Source organism: Syngnathus leptorhynchus, chromosome 18 (genome assembly GCF_054491065.1).
Source record: "Syngnathus leptorhynchus isolate UIUO chromosome 18, UIUO_Slep, whole genome shotgun sequence".
NCBI classification, from domain to species: domain Eukaryota; kingdom Metazoa; phylum Chordata; class Actinopteri; order Syngnathiformes; family Syngnathidae; genus Syngnathus; species Syngnathus leptorhynchus.
In genome coordinates this window covers 4799727-4817987 of record NC_141212.1, presented here as the reverse complement: position 1 = coordinate 4817987, position 18261 = coordinate 4799727, and the positions used below count along the sequence as shown (strand labels likewise).

At 37.3% G+C, this 18261-nt stretch overlaps 1 protein-coding gene and 1 long non-coding RNA gene across 2 annotated transcripts; both read left to right on the top strand.

Annotated features, from left to right (window-relative positions):
• The first annotated feature begins 215 nt into the window (after nt 1–215).
• Nucleotides 216–1568, top strand: LOC147042543 (uncharacterized). Its single transcript, XR_015068933.1, has 3 exons — nt 216–425; nt 689–849; nt 1013–1568. It is a non-coding gene; the product is annotated as an uncharacterized LOC147042543 (long non-coding RNA).
• A 530-nt stretch (nt 1569–2098) lies between these two features.
• Nucleotides 2099–16993, top strand: slc16a10 (solute carrier family 16 member 10). The gene is made up of 6 exons (XM_085937785.1): nt 2099–2575; nt 10561–10705; nt 11879–12302; nt 13160–13303; nt 13629–13857; nt 14566–16993. Exons 1-6 carry the CDS (start codon nt 2275–2277, stop codon nt 14781–14783), a joined length of 1461 nt encoding a protein of 486 aa, XP_085793911.1. The 5' UTR covers nt 2099–2274; the 3' UTR covers nt 14784–16993.
• Nucleotides 16994–18261: the final 1268 nt, after the last annotated feature.

The window sequence follows — 18261 nt, the reverse complement described above, 5'->3', positions numbered from 1 at the left end:
CAATTTTATTGGTTGCAAACATTTCTTGCCACAAATAAATTTTAAGCACGTGTGTGTGTGCCACATATGAATGAAAATAGGAAATAAATCAATAACATCACTCTTTAATGAGTCGCCTGTTAAGACAAATATGACAAATTAGTGTCTAGGTGAATGATGTCATAAGGCTTTGTCATAATTACAGATCAGTTCTAAGTAAATGATTAATAGAGCTACTGAATCCATCTGTTTTCAATAGTTTGAGTCAAGTTTGGTCAATTTGTTTTCTCTTTGCATACTCAACAGAATTTGTATCAAGTTCTGTGATTAATGTGTGAAAATGTGTGCAAGAACAACAGCAGAATATGAAGAGCAACTTCGTCGAACTAAAGAGAAAAAACTGGGCGGTGTTTTTAAACAGCCTCAAATTCTGTTAAACAGAACAGGTTTGTTCATTTTTGCATAGATATTTTGAAATTAATTTTCTAATATTATATGCACTTAAGTATTAGATGGAGAAGTATTTGGAAAAAGAGAGGTTGAACAAATTATTCTTATTTAAATTTTGTGCAGTGGAGTGATTTAAGTGAACTTTGGTAGCATGACATTCATAATCCACAAATTTATGTTAACAAGAATACACAACATTAAATTTATTCCATGAGATTTGAACAGAGCAGTTTGATAAAATGTGTTTTCCCGCTTTTAGCTGTCAATGATGCCCATGTTCGTCTTGGGCAGCAAAATCCACAGCCTTCTCACATAAACCAGGAAGAAGGGCTTGAGGCCCCCCACACTCAAGAGAAAGAGGAACCAAAGACCCTCCACAAAGAGGAAGAGGAGGAGCAAGGGCTCATAGACGTTTAATAAGTATTATAAGTATATAATGTATATAAGTAAATTTCTGGAATGCAAGTTAAACATGATAATTGATCAAACTCAGGGCTGAGGCACCATGTTGAAAATTTCTGTATGCGCTTGGAAGGCGCATTACTGACTGCAATGGATTTTGCAAATGTCAAACTTTTTACAGACTGTTCGTGAGAGCAACAACCTCTAGAGGGCAGCAGAGAAGGCAACACAATCTACAATTCTACATATAGAAGGCTTAACAAGAAGGAACAGAAATAAAGAATGATGACTTCAAGATGCTTTAAGAAAAAAAAAAGGCTATTTTTGGTCTGGTTAAATCCTTTATCAACCTAAGGCGTTACGGGAGATTAGAATGAACAGAGAAATTAATGATTCTAATGATTATTAGCAGCCTGGTGGTGGTCTTAAAGTTGTGGTCAGATTTTCCAAGAAGGGGGGCTCTAATCTTTACACAGAAGTAGGTGTACGTTTTAATTCCCTCTCCCTGTTAATCTACATATTGTAAATTTGGTTGATGAGAAAAAGTTGTCATTTGCAGAACATAATCCTGTCTCTTTTGTGTAATTTTGCAATTGCGTTTACACACACACACATTTTTTTTTAGCAGTGGAACTCAATCTTGCACAATGTGACCATTCACTCACCACTTTCTCGTGTACCTTATTTCCTGCAAGTTGGAGCAAGTGTATTCATGGTTCTAAGAACACTTATGTAGTTCCTTGGCTAAATAAAGCATTCCACTTTACTCTGACAAAAGTTTTGTGCCACAAAAGGATACGGACCCAGAAGCAGACCTGGCACGGAAGTCTTGATATCCCAAAAAATACAAGGTACGAACAGAGAGCAGAAAGAAATATTTCATGCAATTTGGGTGACCTTTGACCCAGCAGTTTTAAGAATGAGTTTTCCCCATGTGCTGTCTTGTTTAAAGTTAAAGTCCCAATGATCATCATACTATTGATAGTATTTGTCAAAGGTTTAGTTCAGTTAATATTTGTCAAAGGTTTGAAGTATTTACTAAATGGAAATTACTCCATGTAAAATAAAACAAATTTGGAATTGAACCAAAATGGGAGTAAAATGCTGAACGCTTCTATGCAATTGTAACTCGAGGACACTACGGGTTTTTCATACGTCACGCGTAGCCATCTTCGTCCAATCAGCGGCAGGATGCCCCGAAGCCCCTCCCCGTTGTACTCTATATTTATAATATTGCCACAACCGCTTCTTGACAGTTTCAATAGATGCAAAAAAAAAAATATCCTGACCACGGCATCTGCAGCTTCACCCACGGATGCTGCGCTCCCCCCCCCCCCCAAACACACACCTCAAAGACACCTTTCATAGCACCATTACCCCGGAACCACATCTTGAAGAAATCCCTCTTTATTGAACGTAAATCCAAAAGTTGACACGCAAACAATGGCAGAAGGGACCATCGTCACCGATGGTGATGCGGCAGCTAAGGTCCAGGTCCCGGTTGAGGAGAAACAAGCCGAGGGGGAGAAGCAAGAGAATGGGGACCACCAGGTGAGCGTCCCCGAGCAAAATACGGAATCCACGTTTGTACACCCGGAGGGCGGCTGGGGATGGCTGGTCATGTTCGCTGCCATGTGGTGCAATGGTTCGGTGTTCGGAATCCAGAATGCCTTCGGTATCCTCTTCCTCTCCCTCCTACGTGAGTTCGGCTCCGAGGACGATAAAGACCTCCGCTTCAAGACAGGTGAGCAAAATCAAAACATGCAATAAGTGGTTGTATTTCATACCTCTTGCCTTGTGTTAAATTAATAGCTTGTAATTGGAGTCAACGTGGTTTGGGCTTGTTTCATGAGTTTGAGGAACACTTGCTGAAAGACTGCAGAAACATTTCGATTAACCGGTAATACGTTTCCTGGTGTGAAGAAGTAATTTTGTTTTTTACGGGGTGACATAAATGCTGCATGGTGACGAGGACGTACCATGGGGGCTTGTGGGCTTGATGACGTGTGACATCCTTCAAATACGTACCCACAAACATCTGCAGATAAAATATGTTGTCATGAAAGAAATGTATGATCCATGCATTTTATATCCTCCTCGGTATTGTAAAATATTCAGTGATGTGAAATTAGAACAAGCCCTTTCAGTGTTTGAATATGTTTATTGAATAAAGGTGTTTCATTGCTCAATAATGTCAGTAAAGGATACAAATTGTATTCATGTGCAAATCAAACATTGTTTTGAATATGAATTTAGTTGGATTAGAGCCATCTTAACAGTTGAGTAGTTGATTCAAACGTCTACGCTTGGTTGAAGTTCAGACAAAATTCATATGATTGACAATAAAGAGATCAAGTAATTGCAGGGGCATTTATTTTTCTTGCAAGGAATCAACATGTATTGTTATTTAAAATGGCTGACCTACTTTTTTTCAATATTTGACACTGATAATTAAGGATACATGTTAAGATTTTAGCAATGGCAATACAGATACCAATGTTTATCAATACTCTTATTGATATTTTTGTATGTAATTTGATTGAAGTCAAATAAAATGATGTGGCGAGCCGTAACTGGTCCCCGGGCCTTGCGTTTGACACCAACGTGATAGAAGGAGCGTTGCGTCATTACATCATTTATTTTAGCTTCTGTACTGGCTCCTCCCATTATTATTTGTAGCACACATCGGTGCAGTTTTTGCAAATGTCGTGGCGGTGCTGTCATTTTTCTTAACAGAAAATGTGAGCTGATTCACACTACTTTTCCCCCAATGGCCAGAGTTCACCAGCTCTCTTGTCATAATGATTGGTGTCTTCCCTCAAGTTTAGCTAAGACAAAGAGAGGCGTGGGAATGTGGAAAGTTGGACTAAAACTTCACTTATGTAACTCTCCAAGGCAGTCAAAAGCCATTATAGATTATGAAGTCTCAAAAAACAGTTGGGTGATGTATCTTAAATGAAATACGATCCAAAGCCTTTATATTTGCTTTGATAAAACGACTACATATTATAATCTATTTTTAATATATATATTTTTTTCAACTACGTGCAGGCAATACAAAAATTCAATAAAAAAAAAAATTGGTTACAAACTCCACATTGTGAAATGTGTGGTTGGCTCTTTTAAGGAGGTTTAATGGTACACTTGATATAGACAATTCCAAGGGTGAAAGGTTGAGTGAGGCCCGGCTACTCTCTTGAAGATCCTGTTGAGAGCCTATATGGAACTAAACATCATAAATCCTACCCAAGGATTTTTCATCCTCTGACATTGGTATTTCCGCCTCCCGGAGAGTACATACCTGAAATGACAGCGATAAAAATAACTTGGAACAACTGCAATTTCTGATCATTTTATTTATTTATTTATTTATTTACATACACTTCAAAATTGTTAAAAATTACTTTAGATGTTGCCAAAACAATTGATTAGGGTTTTATGATGACAACAGTTACTTTAATCCTGGAACTAATTATATATGAAATACAGTAACTACAATATTACATTTTCTATGGTCCTCGTGTTTAAAAATGACTAGGTTAAAATAAAACTGCACATAGACTGTTTTGAAATAGGAACCACACATCATATCCTTAGGACATGACCTCACCTCTTTCCACTATTTATCTAAAGACAGCAGTTTCCTCGGCCGGAACCCTTCATTTCTGTTGTTGCCACATGCGCCTCTGGACAAATTATACTGTGGGGCTTACTTTAGAAATAAAATATGACTAAAAAATGTCTTTAAACTTGTACCATGGAAACATAATTAAGCCAATTAGTCTAAGCCTTAAAACTTTGAAGTGAAACTTAGAACACCCTTAATCCGCTTTTCATTGGTGGAGTCAGTCTTAAACGGACTTTAAACCATTTGAACATTATTAAGAATGGCGTGATAGGACATTTTCACACGTGACATATCAAAATAGTCGATATTTAGTTATATAAAGCTTGATAGTAGATGGAGAAGCAAACATCAATGTCCTCCATTCTTACTTTTGCTGATCATATGATCATAAAATTCAAACTCCTAATCAACCAATAGCAATGGTTTACACTGGGGCGGAGTGGCTCAGCCCATAGATGCGCCTGACCAAGGTCAAGGGCCTTGGAATTCATGTTGTGGACTCTGGTTGTCCCCCCTGTGGAAATTGGTGCGCTCCCTTTTGATAAATGTGCCTGACATCAGGAAACTCAAAAAGACCTTTGGACCAAAATGAAGGCTTGACAGGCACGTATTGCTCTGTTTAAGCAATAGTAACCTGATTCATGACAAGTACAAGAAGTCAAATCCTATTTGTTTTAGTATTACCTTGGCTCTGAAAAGGCAAGTGTAAACAAGTTACTTGAAACTGATGTGTTTTGTTGCTGAATGGGAAATTGGCACACTGACTGGACTAAGACGTTGAAAATATTATTTCAGTATCACCATCTCTGTTATGCTGTGTGTGTGTGTGTGTGAGGCAGCCAGGATGTTTTTGAAGATCACCTGATCAGCTAACAGACAGAACTTGCCTTAACAGAGACATACAGTCCTTGGCTGGAGTTTGACCTACTTAGGCCAACAAAGTACAGTATACAGCAAAGTTTTGTAGTTTCAGGGCTCAATTTATACTACTAGCTGGAAATATCAACCCAATCCGTGTTCAAGGTGATAAAATATCTTTTAAAATGTACTAGAAAAAGATTAGATTAAATAACAAATAAAATGTATTTATTTTGGAGTTGGGGGGTTATTATCATTTATTAAAGTTTATTTATTTATAATATATTGAAATGATCTATTATTAATTATATATGATATAATGAATACATTTATTATTTATTTATTGAAATGTATGAATTTATCAAATATATATTATTAATTTATTTACAGGCATTTTAAAAATAACAACCGCAAATACAGAAAAACGACCTTATCCCTGAAGTCGGTCCTGGGTTAATAAATGTGGGAAGAATGTCCGCTCAAACGCTCCCAATGAGTTTCACTTCAGGGAGCGCTGTTTTTGAACGGTTTTCTATACCCACTTTTCGAAGCCATCATTAGTCCTGATTGCATTGAACAATGTCTTGCACGCTTTGGTGAGCTTATTGCGCTGCTTGCGATTGAACCAACAAGTAGAAATAGTTGAATCTAGAACTACAACATTCTTTTTAACTGGCTTTCTCAGATAAAGAGTCTACAAAGATTCCAGCTCCTCCACAATATTTTCTGTCTCTACAAGAAAAATAATATACTTTGTGTATATCGACAGTATATTTGTGTGTCTAAGTCCTTGCGTGCAACTCACATAAGAAGATGTAAACAATCATGGCTGAGCTTGGAGACCAGAATAAAAGCACACTTTTGCATGAAAACGTAGTCAGTCACAAGATGTAATGTACTATTCTATGGGACACTTAACAGCTGGTCAGGTCAGCCATTAAAGATAAAAAAAAAAGTTGCATCAAATCGGGTTAATGATTGACCAAGTGCTTGCACTGTGTTTCTGTGAAGGCTGTTGAGCGATAAAGCACAGAGAAGGTAAACATGTTCGAGACAGACCGCCACTTCAGTGCTTTATTTTTCCTTCTGCACATGACACTAATCACAAGGTCACAACCCGAGAGATGCGAGGACTTTCTAGCAAATGGTGTTGAAGGCAACTAATTGATGGATTGTGAGACAACCAGAAAGGCAAAATAAGTTATCTCTGCTTTTTACAGGGAATTATAAACAATCCCTAAATCACTATTTCTAGTAATATTTATTTAAGACACATACTTTTAAGATAAAGATCAAGATTAGATGGTATTGCTAAAACTGTAGACATGATCTGACCAAATGCTGCGTCTGAAATTAAGAACAATTAAACCATGATTTAAAAAAAAAAAAAAATACAATAAGGTAACTTCTAAAAGCAGTCAATCTATAAAAAAATGGGGAATTAGTTTCTAATTCTGAAAACTGGGGCTATATAGCATTAAATTCTTTCCACATTTCAGTTCAGTGGTAAGCCCATTATATAAAAACTTTTTATATATTTTTTTTTAATTCCATTGTCTGCATTTTTCATCAATTAAAATTCCAGATGTATTGCAGAACCGGTGTGTTTTTAAACCAGATGCAATTCAGAGCAAATATATTACAAAACAATAAGAAGGTCTGAAATTGACCTTTTTTTTGGGGGGGGGGGGTCAAGTATTTAAGGAAGTGGCTTGCACGGGTAATCCCCCAATCATAGACGTGTACAAGTTAACCACCCCCGTCCATTCCCTCTGACAGGCCACAGCATTCCTATTTAACGTTTTACATATGGACATTTAGTTTCTACCGCAGCCAAAAGAAATACAGAGCTTGCATTTGATTTGCTTTTTCAGCTATTTTTCCTTACACATGAATCACAATTCTCCTTGTAGGTTTTCACTTCTTGCTTTGTGAGGCCCAAAAAACAGACATATTGGAACTTTTCTTTTAAACATATGAAAATGTGTCCTCTTACTGACCCCCAGCCCCACCCCCATTGGGGTCCAATGGAACAGTCCACTATTAATGACTCTAAGACCCAAGAAAGGTTGCCGATCTACATGGTCCATTAAATTCCAGATGTTTTCTCTGAGGCCCTGAGAGCTTCTTTGTGATTTTGGAGCAACTGCTTTAAATATAACACATTGATAGTTAAACCATAAGGAACTGCACAGTTAAAAGTATCATGTTAAATTCCTTAAGAAAGGAATCTCTGCATACTTCAAATTGTTGTTCTTGATGCAGGACATCTGGTCCGATTGGTACTTTGTTGGCAATTACTTTAGATGATTTATTAACACCTCCCCCTCTTCACTTTGTGTTTATTCCAACGTGAAACAGACTTGGCCAAATTCTATGAAGTCTTCATATTACAAATCGATTCATCCTTGGTTTGCAGCTCACATGAGCTGTGTATTTGTCGACGTTGAAAAAAAAAAAAAAAAGGTCTTTCACATCTTAGCAATATGAGCCAATCAATACCCGTCCATTAGTTTTTCCATTGACTTGAGTTAATAGATACCTCAGCAGCCAGATGCTGGTGACAATTCATTCACAAAGAACATTTTCCTTTTTGTTTCATGAAAGCAGTAGAATGAAGATTTGTACGTTTTGTATTGTTTGTTTTTACATTAGGAGGCAAAATGTAATAGATCCACATTGACATGGCATAATATTGACTGGTCGTCTTTACATGGTGTCCCTCTCCTGGAGATAGCTGGGTGAGGTTCCTGTATTATATTACTCGGAAATGAAAGGAAATCGATGAATGGCTATTTTGGAATCTTTGCAGGAAAAACAGCATAGCTCGTTTCTTTTCCTCAGAACTGATTGTAACCGAATCTTTTTTTATTTACATTTTTTTGTCAATGGCAAATCAGAAGCCAACCAGCCCCTGGGAATTTGTTCAGATTATCTTCTAAGGATGGATGTTCAATACAGCGATTTGTACTTTCTTCCAGTTGATGTTTTTAGTTCAGTCTTTATGGGGTGACTGAGTTCAGAGCTGAAGGCAATTTGCTCAGTAGACCATGACTTAGGCCAACTGCCTTGTCTGTCAGGTAAGTATAGGCTCAGGGTGAATGGTGGATGTCGTTTGGACGGAGGGAATCCTTTTCAATTTCGAGTTCCTTTTTTGTCCCAAGGGGTAAAAGCAGAAGAAACAATAAAAGCAATTTCCTGTTGTCTTTCTTGGAAATGTTATATTTATTAAATGACATAGCTTAAAGAAGGATATTTCCACGTAAAATGTTTATGCCATTCATTTTAACTCAACAGCTCCAAAATTAAACAAAGGCAGTAAGAAAAATGGTCACAATAAAATGTAGGTCATGCACATAGTTTGTGCAGATTTAAGCGGATGGATTTAGTAAATATATCCAGCCATTATATTTGACACTACACCTATGGAAAGTAATCTTTTAAAATACATCACTTCATATCCAGGAGCGACTCTCCATCCCCTTTTATACTGCAGACATTTTTAACGGGGTTATTTGAAAGTATGGCCAATTGCATTTATGGTCTCGGGAAAAACTTTGTACAACTCTTTCAATTTTTTGTTTGGAGTTTCCACTGTTTTAAGTCATAAATTAAATTAATCATTAATTAACTATCAAAAATTGTACAGTTAAACAGTAAAGCTACTTTATATTTAACAGTGTAGAAGCTAGCTATCTTGAAGTTAGCCACCAAGTGTGACACCAAAGACCACAGTAGTAAATGTGTGTCCAATTATTATTATTATTATTTTTCATTTGTAACTTTCAGGTTCAAATGAGTATAGATTCCACCTTTCAATTCAGCCCAGTCTCCAATAAGATTGTGTTAACTGCTTCATCCAGTAATAACACAGTAACCTGACCCACTGCTCTCCTGTTACTCAAGTACAATTTCAGACAGGCCAACATATTCTGACTATAGCTGTTCCTTTTTTTTTTTTTTTCTCACAGGTTTCCCCTGACCTAGCCTCAGAATTGAGAAAAACATTTTTTTACGTCACTTCTTTGTGTATGAGCAAGTCTTTACTAGCTGACACTTTTTTAATGGTACACAATTACATGAAATCAGTGGCCATTAAAAAGTGCTGCAGGCAAATCTAATGACTGTTCTTGTGTATGTTTGTGTCAATTTTTATTATTTATTTTTTTATTATACACGTCATTACTGGTTTCTCCCTTCTCCGTATTATTGTTCTCACTTAAAAGGCATTTTCTTCTAAAGTAATTATCAGGTCCACGCAGAAGATGTCTGCCTCCATTTTTGCATGAGTCAACTGTTGCACACGACAGCAGTATTTTATGCAAAAATATGCTGACCAAGCATTAAAAAGGAGAAGTGAATCCTTCCTTCCTTTCTGTGTTCAGAGATTTAAGTGCGAATGATTTTGCTTACGAGACACGTGGCAATATTTCTTATCGAAATATTTGAGGAATTTGTTTTCTTAGAAAATCCATGTAACTAACAAGTATTCTGGTGTTAACAGATCCCCCCCCCCCTCCCTTTACGACACCTCCAGTGCAGCATTTCACTCTTGTATGCAAGTGAAAATTAGAGTGTGAATGTGAAAATGATTTACCTTCTCTCTGACCAGACACTCTAAATTATAACATCCACGCTGGTAAAATGTATATTCCCAAAGTCTTAAGTCAACACCACAGTAGGTTGTATACATTTAATAAAAATATAACAAAATTATAACCGTTCCCTTTAAAAAATATATTAAAAAAATAAATAAAATAAGACCATTAAATATGTGAAAATTCAAAAAAATACTTTTGATATTTAGTACAGAAAATGTCAGATATTTAAGAGTTTTACTCAAGTAATATTGTGGAAGGTTCTACAAATACAGGATGTCCGGTCTGTGACAGACCATCTGTCTATCTTGACCTCCTCTACCTGAGGTTGTGCTATTTTGGGTAATAGATAAGTTTGCTTTGTTTCACACTTAGTCACTCCAAATGTATAGCGTGAGGTTCCATGGTATCTTCGTTGCATCTGTATACTTTAGAATCAGGCCTTCGTCTTATCCTTATCACCACTTCCTGTGGATAAAAGTGTCTTCCTGTTTGCTCGGTTGACAATTTGACAAATCTCCTTCAATGTTTTTAAACGCAAACAACCTACTGTATGAATGCTTTACAATAAAAACATGGTTTATACACAGAATGTGTTTTATCAAATTTTGTCAATACCAAAGTTTGTCTTTCTCTGTTCTGCAGCATGGGTTGGGTCTCTCTCCATGGGGATGATCTTCTTCTGCTCTCCAATCGTAAGCGTCTTCACAGATATTCTTGGATGTAGAGTTACTGCCATCGGTGGAGCAGCAGTCGGCTTGGTCGGCCTCCTGGCCAGTTCTTTTGTCACGTAAGCAAAATGAAAACGTTACTTTCAAGACTGAAATATAACATTTTCATGGTGTTTGTCATTGGTGATCTGGTGACCTGCTGATCTCTAACTCAGGGATGTCAAACTCAGTTTTATTGTGAACTAATTTGTAGTTGCGAGAGGCCCTTTAGGACAGTGACATCAAATAAATGTTTAATCCCGTCGTGTTAATACATAAACACAACAAATAGATGGATTACCAGTTTTGAAAGCAATCACACGTGCAAATTATTTTTGCAAAATATTTTGCGGGCCATATGAATTGACATGGTGGGACAGATCTGCCCCCCGGGCCTTGGGTTTGACACCAATGCTCTTACTAATCAATTCTGTTGAGATGATCCAGTCCACCATTAGTCACATAGATTTTTGATTTTGTGTGCAATCTCGTGATCCTCTCTAGGAGGAACATAATGGTTACGTGATTTCCCAGCATCTGTAGCACTCTGTTGTTAATCATATCTTGGAATCTCATACTTATGTCGACACGAGTAAACACTCACACCAGCGTGTGGAAATATCTGATCCTCAGAAAGCAGCCTCTGCACCGCCTGCAATTCTTCAAACTTGTTAAGTGTCATAAATAAAAAAATTAAACACTAAACTGCTTATCAAGCGACTGTTGAACCATGTATAATAACTGATGTGAGCATTTACCGTTGTTTTGTGTATCTGAAAGTTCAAGGTGCAAAATTTCCCCGGTCATATAACCTTGAGATTTGTTGACTCAGTCAGAACTTTGGAACCACCCCCGGATGCCAATTTTTTTAGTATTTCATGATTCAAACATTTAAGAGAGGAAAAAAAAAATATCTGTTTGTCATCTCAAGCACTCGCTTAACTGTGTAAACGGTGTGAATATGCCAAGTCAATAATTTCATGAATCCAAGTTCACATGAGGTCAAATTCTGCTGGAATTTGTTCAGTACCAGAACATATGTGTAGTTGAGACAGCAGATTAATTCACGGGCGTGGTCACATGCAAAACATCATTTTTATCTGCGTGGCAAAAAAAAATGTGAAACAAGCTGATAACAAATTTGGGTGACGTTAAAAACCCAATCTTAACTTTCAAGCATTTTTCATTGCCTTTTTTGCCATTTGCAAAAAAAAAAAAAATAATAATAATCTTATCTTTCCATTCCCTTGCAGGTCTTTAGGCCCAATGTACTTCACTTATGGGATTGTATTTTCCTGCGGCTGCTCCTTTGCCTACCAGCCCAGCTTGGTCATCTTGGGCCACTATTTTAAGAAACGCCTTGGCTTGGTCAACGGCATTGTGACTGCTGGCAGCAGCATCTTCACCATCACCCTTCCCTTCCTGTTGTCTGGTCTGCTGGATAAAGTGGGCTTGCAGAACACCATGCGCTTCCTTTGCATCTTCATGTTTGTCCTCATGTTGGCCGGCTTCACCTATAAGCCTCTGCTGCCTCGCAAACCAAGTAGTGCACGTGGTGGTTGTCCACCTCTGAGCCAGATCTTCAACGTCAACATTTGGAAATCCGTGGGATATCGCATATGGGCTTTCGGCATCCCGGCGGCACTTTATGGCTACTTTGTGCCTTACATTCATCTGGTAAGATTTAGCGCCTGCTATTTTGAGTTTACACTGAAATAAACCAACAGTTTGAAATCATAGATTGAATTCCATATTTCATTTTTAAAAATACATGCTGGGAAGAGGGAGAGAGAGAAATTGTTAGCTCGCTTGACCCTGTTGTCGCACTTTATGGTATCCATTTCATATTATTTTGGGTAACAATATGGGAACCAAAGAAAGTATCTTCCTGGGAGCGCTGCTGTTTTGGTCCTCCATCATCCCCGTCCTAAGGTTCTTAGTCGGTGTTTTTCCTCTTCTCTAATGTCTGCTACTCAGGTTGGGGTCTGACTGGGGCAAGGCTGCAACCTCAGCTTGTCACAAAAAAAACAACGGGCCTCAGTGGCGTGACAGTGCACGGGGAAAATAAAGAAAGGATGAAACGTGTGTCAAATAACACATTGTTCTGTTTCCCAGGAAAAAGTGGTGCCATCAGAACCTCAAACACTGAAATATTATCTAGTAATTTGACATAAGAGCTTCAAAATTGCTACACTAGCTTCTTGAATAGTCTCCATGGTGATTAGCTTGCTTTTGTTGTCTGAAGTAGTAATGGATTGAAATTCTGTCTGGTTTGTCTGACAGTGCAACCTTAGAATCGGACCCTGGGTTGTAGTGGAAGTCTTTCACAGTATTTTTTTCTGTTTGTTGGTATTGGCAATAAATCATTGGATCATGTTGTTCCTACCAATTATACCATTTTTGGAGGTCATAGCTTTTTTATTTTTTTTTGTGTTTTTTGTGTTTTTTTGTTTTATTTCTATGTGATCCACCAAAAATGAAATCAATATTGACATTTATTTTTTTTTTTTGCTTGATTTGTTTCTGTTCCACAGATGAAGCATGTGGAGGAGCGCTTTGGGGTGGATTCCAATAAAGAAATTTTGCTCATGTGCATCGGCATCACATCTGGTTTTGGACGGCTTATCTTTGGCAGGGTTGCTGACTACGTTCATGGAGTCAACAAAGTCTACCTGCAGGTATGTTCTCAGCCCCAACACACAAATTCATCTTGATTTACCTTGCAGCATTTGAGTGAGAGATAATTCAATAGTGGGAATATTTTTGAGACTTGGGGCTCTTTTTTTTTTTTCTCTCATAACCATGGCAACAAGTTCATTTCATCTTCCTTACTCAAGTTTTCACAAAAAAAATGGAATAGTCTATTGGAAAGGAAATATAGGGGGGTCGGTTGAAATTGAACTCTACAAAAAATATTTAAAAAATAAAAACAAAATAAAAAATAACCTCTCACTAAAACAAGGTAAAAAATAATGGACGATTCCAATATTCCCATCATCCCAGGTGACTTCCTTCTTCGTTATCGGCCTGATGTCTATGATGATCCCGCTTTGCAACATCTTCGGAGGGCTGATCGCCGTGTGTCTGCTTATGGGGATGTTTGACGGCTGCTTCATCTGCATCATGGCTCCCATCGCCTTTGAGCTGGTCGGACCTGAGGATGTGTCCCAAGCCATCGGTTTTCTCCTGGGCCTGATGTCAGTGCCCATGACTGTGGGACCCCCGATCGCAGGTAAAGGCGGACAGGACAGCAGATCTTGTTGTATGATACCATACAAAAATAACACTGAGAATACTTTAATTATTTTTGTACAGCAGGGGTGTCAAACTTTTTTTTTTTTTTTTTTTTTTCACGGGCCGCATTGTAGTCATAACTTCTTTCGGAGGGCCATTATGACTGTCAACCCAAATAAATGTATGAGCACCTCATATTATATACAGTAAAAGCTACAAAACAAACTGACAAATAACTTGTTTTCAAATCAGACAAGTAAAAACTGGTCAACGATATTAAAAGTGAAGACAATTTGCAATTCTAGTAATGACACAAATTTGATGCACAATTTGTCTTCGCGGGCCACATAGAATGATGTGGCGGGCCGTATCTGGCCCCCGGGCCTTGGGTTTGACATCTGGGGTTTAAAGCTTCCACTATGTAAATAAAGCATTAGTTTTAGTTGTATTATCAATAGATATACGGATGAATAAATATCTTTTCAGACGGGCAGCTGATTTGCGCCCACTAGTGTTCAGTTTGACACTTTACATACCTTGATTTTATTTCAATAAGACAAACATGACAAATTTATTCTGTATGCCTGTATAAAAACCAACTTTTTTTATTTTTGTTTTATAATAGCATTTGATTTATATTGAATTAAATCACGACCGATTATCAATGGTCGATGTCACCAAATTGTCCCCGCTTTTTGTCTCATAGGCTTCCTCAGGGATCGATTGGGAAACTACGACTTGGCCTTCTACCTAGCAGGCATCCCCCCGCTCATTGGAGGGGCTATGCTATGTCTGATCCCATGGGTGGAGGCCAGGAGCAAGAGAGCAAAAGAAGAAGCACTCAAGGACGTCAACCAAAAGATGTTAGAACACGAGAAGCCTCAAGAGGATGCACAAATCAAAGCAGGGGAGTCAATCCTCTAATCGCTGCACTGTGACGCAAAAAAAGACAGTTTGTGCGTGATTAGTAAAGATCCTAATGAGTGCCTTCAATAGCAGGTCTTGCAAATGCCAAAGTGAGGAAACAGAGGTTGAAGTACTTTAATTGAACATGAATGTAATCACGAGGAACTATGCAATGAAATTTGAAGTCTTTTAAAATATGGAAAAGTGCTTTTATCTCGAAGGGAAACTGAAAGGAGGCAGCCGTCCCATTTTTTTTTTTTTTTTACTCGTTCACGTCGGATGACACACAAAAGGGAAATCCCTTTTTCAACACTGTTATCTGTGTTTGGGCAGTAACGTGAAAGTGAATTTCGGATTTTATGGTAAAAAAAGCAAGTGGGTTTCCGAAATATTTTTTAAATTCGTAAACTGAATTTGTGGTCCATGTATCAACATCTTCGTAACAAGCAGACTGTCATACTCTCACATTTGAATTGTCTGGAGTGTAACAACACAATGAATGTAGTAGTTTGTGAATCATAAAAAAAAAAAAATTGAGATTGACCAGATCGTAACAAGGTCCACTTTCCAAACAACAGGTTAAATGACCTCATAAAAGGACCTATATGGGGCAAGAAAATAAACAGAGAATGTGTGTTTGACTAATCATTAACTAAAAGCCACATGAGGCAAAGAGGTGCACAAATACAGATTCTCCCAGCCATTTTTCTGTTCAAATATATACCACGTCCTTTTTTTTTTTTTTTTTTTTTTAACTGCAGTCTGGAAATGTTTGGAAACATTGACTTGAAAATTCAGCTCGCCAGACTAATTCTGGAAAGAAAGGTGGGAATGTAAACAACAAAGATGGCTGCCTTTGTTGTTCTCGTTTCTCACGACGCATTTTGACAAATCGGGCACTTCGGAAAGGATTTCGATGTGAATTGGAAAATTTGGCTTTTAGTGACGCAAAAGTCAGATTACGTCAAATGAGTTTACGAAATGTCAGTTGGATTGGTGTTTTTATTTATTTCCATGTTTCTTTTTGCAAAATGTCATGCCGTAATTGTCATTTCCTTATTTACACAAGACCATTTATGCTTTAAAAACTGAACCTTCTCAATCGTAATAATGACCCCATGTAATTACCAATCAAACAATCATGTTGTTGTTATTGTATTTTGTTTCACAGAACTGTGACACACATTACCTCAGATGTCGAAAAAGTAACTGACGTGTCCGTCCGTCCATACATCAGAGGCTTTGTTCATGTTTCAATGTTTGCATGACATGCTGAGTCTTGGAAATGAATCCAACAAAATGTCTGAAATCATCTGTCGTGTTTATATACAGTGTAATGAACATTGGCTATTTCATCCTCTTTTCTGATCAGTCATTTCCTCAGTGCACATGACTATCAGACATCTTGCTAAACTGTCTACCATTGCTTTGCCTTGCAATGTCAATATGCATAATCTTAATTTTCCCCATATCCTCATGATATGAAATTTATTCCCCCCGAAGAGACATTCTGCGCTGAATGTATATATTTTGCTTTTCTCTGCAGTAATTACTAACAGTGCCTTATAAAAATGCCTTCTTTTTATGTAACCTGTTTATTTCTGCTCCATGTTTGAAAGCATTTCTGAGGATCTTATAGCATTTTTTTTTTTATTATTCTTTATAATTGTACTTTAGAATATTCACTATTATCAGTGCATTTGTGCATGTTGGCCTTTCTGCAAGTACAGATTGATGTTCTGTATAAAGACAGCTTTTTCCGTCCCTTGTATTTAGTCCAACTTGTAAAATGCTTAAAGTTAACATTTTATTGTTTGCTGTGCTGGGTTTATGCCCTTTGAAATTTCATGTACCATTGCCGCGGGGTAATGGCACAATGAAAGGGATTTTTGTGAAAACTGCCATATCGCTGAACAGTCAAAAAAAAGTCACGATGTGCATACCATGTTTGTTCAGTTGCTGCTTTCCCTATTTTACAGATAAGAAAAAAGACTGCTGTGGGCAGTTTGATGGCTGGAATATGTGAGTTTGTTGCAGGAAGTCCAGCTACCAAGCCCCCCCCCCCCCCCCCCAATCTGTGGACACCCACCTGGCCATCCCTATATCAAGGAAAGCAATTTGGTATTTGTGATTTTTCTGTCATTTTCACATGGATGCAGTATTATTTTCATTCCCTGATACTCAACCACAAATAAATATTTAACAAATAAATGTACAATTGACCTGAATGCAAATACTATAAGAATCTAAACCAAGATTAAAAAAAAGTAATCATGTAGCTTATCCATCCAGTTTTCTTAAATTAAATGCACACCAATCTTGCTCACGCACTCCTAATACAAGAGACAAACCTAAGTAAAAATCAACATTTAGAATGGTAGAGGATTAAGAGTTTTCAGATATGATTTGAATGAATGCGCCATTGATTGCAGTATGCAAAATGGTCTTAGCTGTCTGACAATTGATGACTGATTGACCTTTTGCATGACTGAGAGTACACGAAAGCAAAGTCACTACAAAGAAAATTCAATTATATTGTACATTAAGCTTAGCAAAATATTGCTTTGTACTTAGATTTGTTCCAGCTTGATAATGTCCCTTTTGCATGACTGAGAGTACATGAAAGCAAAGTCACCACAAAGAAAATTCAATTATATCATGAATTAACTCAGCAAAATGTTGCTTTGTACTTAGATTTGTTCCAGCTTGATAATATTCTGAATATGTGTAATTTTATTTCATGAATCCCTGAATATGGATGGTATAATACACATGGCCACCATCCGCTGAGAAGTTGTCGCCTCATTAAAAAAAAAAAAGTCTTGACTACGCCCCTGTTGATTTGTTCGCAGGATAATTCAGAATTCCGTGTACAGAACAGTAAAAGCGTGTCGCATTTTTCCAAACACTAGAGGTCGCTAATGTCCTTCAAATGCCTAATAAATTACAACCAAGCGCATCAAAACGAAAAAAAAACAAGAGGTCCCACTGTGATAAATAAAGTATGCTGCGAAATATCGATCCCACCTGGCGCTACCGCTCGAGATATTTCTTGACGAATACATTAAAAAATCATTTAAAACTGGATCACTATCGTAAAGGTTGTTTAGAAACCTTAGCCCGTCTCACTGACGTAAGCCCGAAATTTACGATGGCAGTACGACATCGTCCGAATATGGGTCCTCTCTTTGTATAGACGATCTTTGCGCATGATGCACCCCGTAGTGATGTGCATTCCAGTTATTTTAAGTGAACTGAATCTTTAGAATCAGTTCACTGAAAAGATTTGTTAACATGAATCGTTCACGAATTGTCCCCCCCCCACATACACACACACTGATCCATTTTTTTGTTTTGTTTTTTAATACTTGTATATATAATAATTTAATCATTCATATACACGCCTTATTATTGTTATCCAATATATCTACTGCAATTTCACATTAGATTGCTGGTTTGAAATTGACTGTTATTATTATTTTTATAAACATTTATG

What these genes read in the sequence shown, in the direction of transcription:
- slc16a10 (XM_085937785.1), top strand. Translation starts at nt 2,275, where the DNA reads ATGGCAGAAGGGACCATCGTCACCGATGGTGATGCGGCAGCTAAGGTC. An exon ending in TCAACAAAGTCTACCTGCAG is followed by an intron (nt 13,304 to 13,628) that starts GTATGTTCTCAG and finishes CCATCATCCCAG; the next exon opens with GTGACTTCCTTCTTCGTTAT. An exon ending in TGTGGGACCCCCGATCGCAG is followed by an intron (nt 13,858 to 14,565) that starts GTAAAGGCGGAC and finishes TTTGTCTCATAG; the next exon opens with GCTTCCTCAGGGATCGATTG.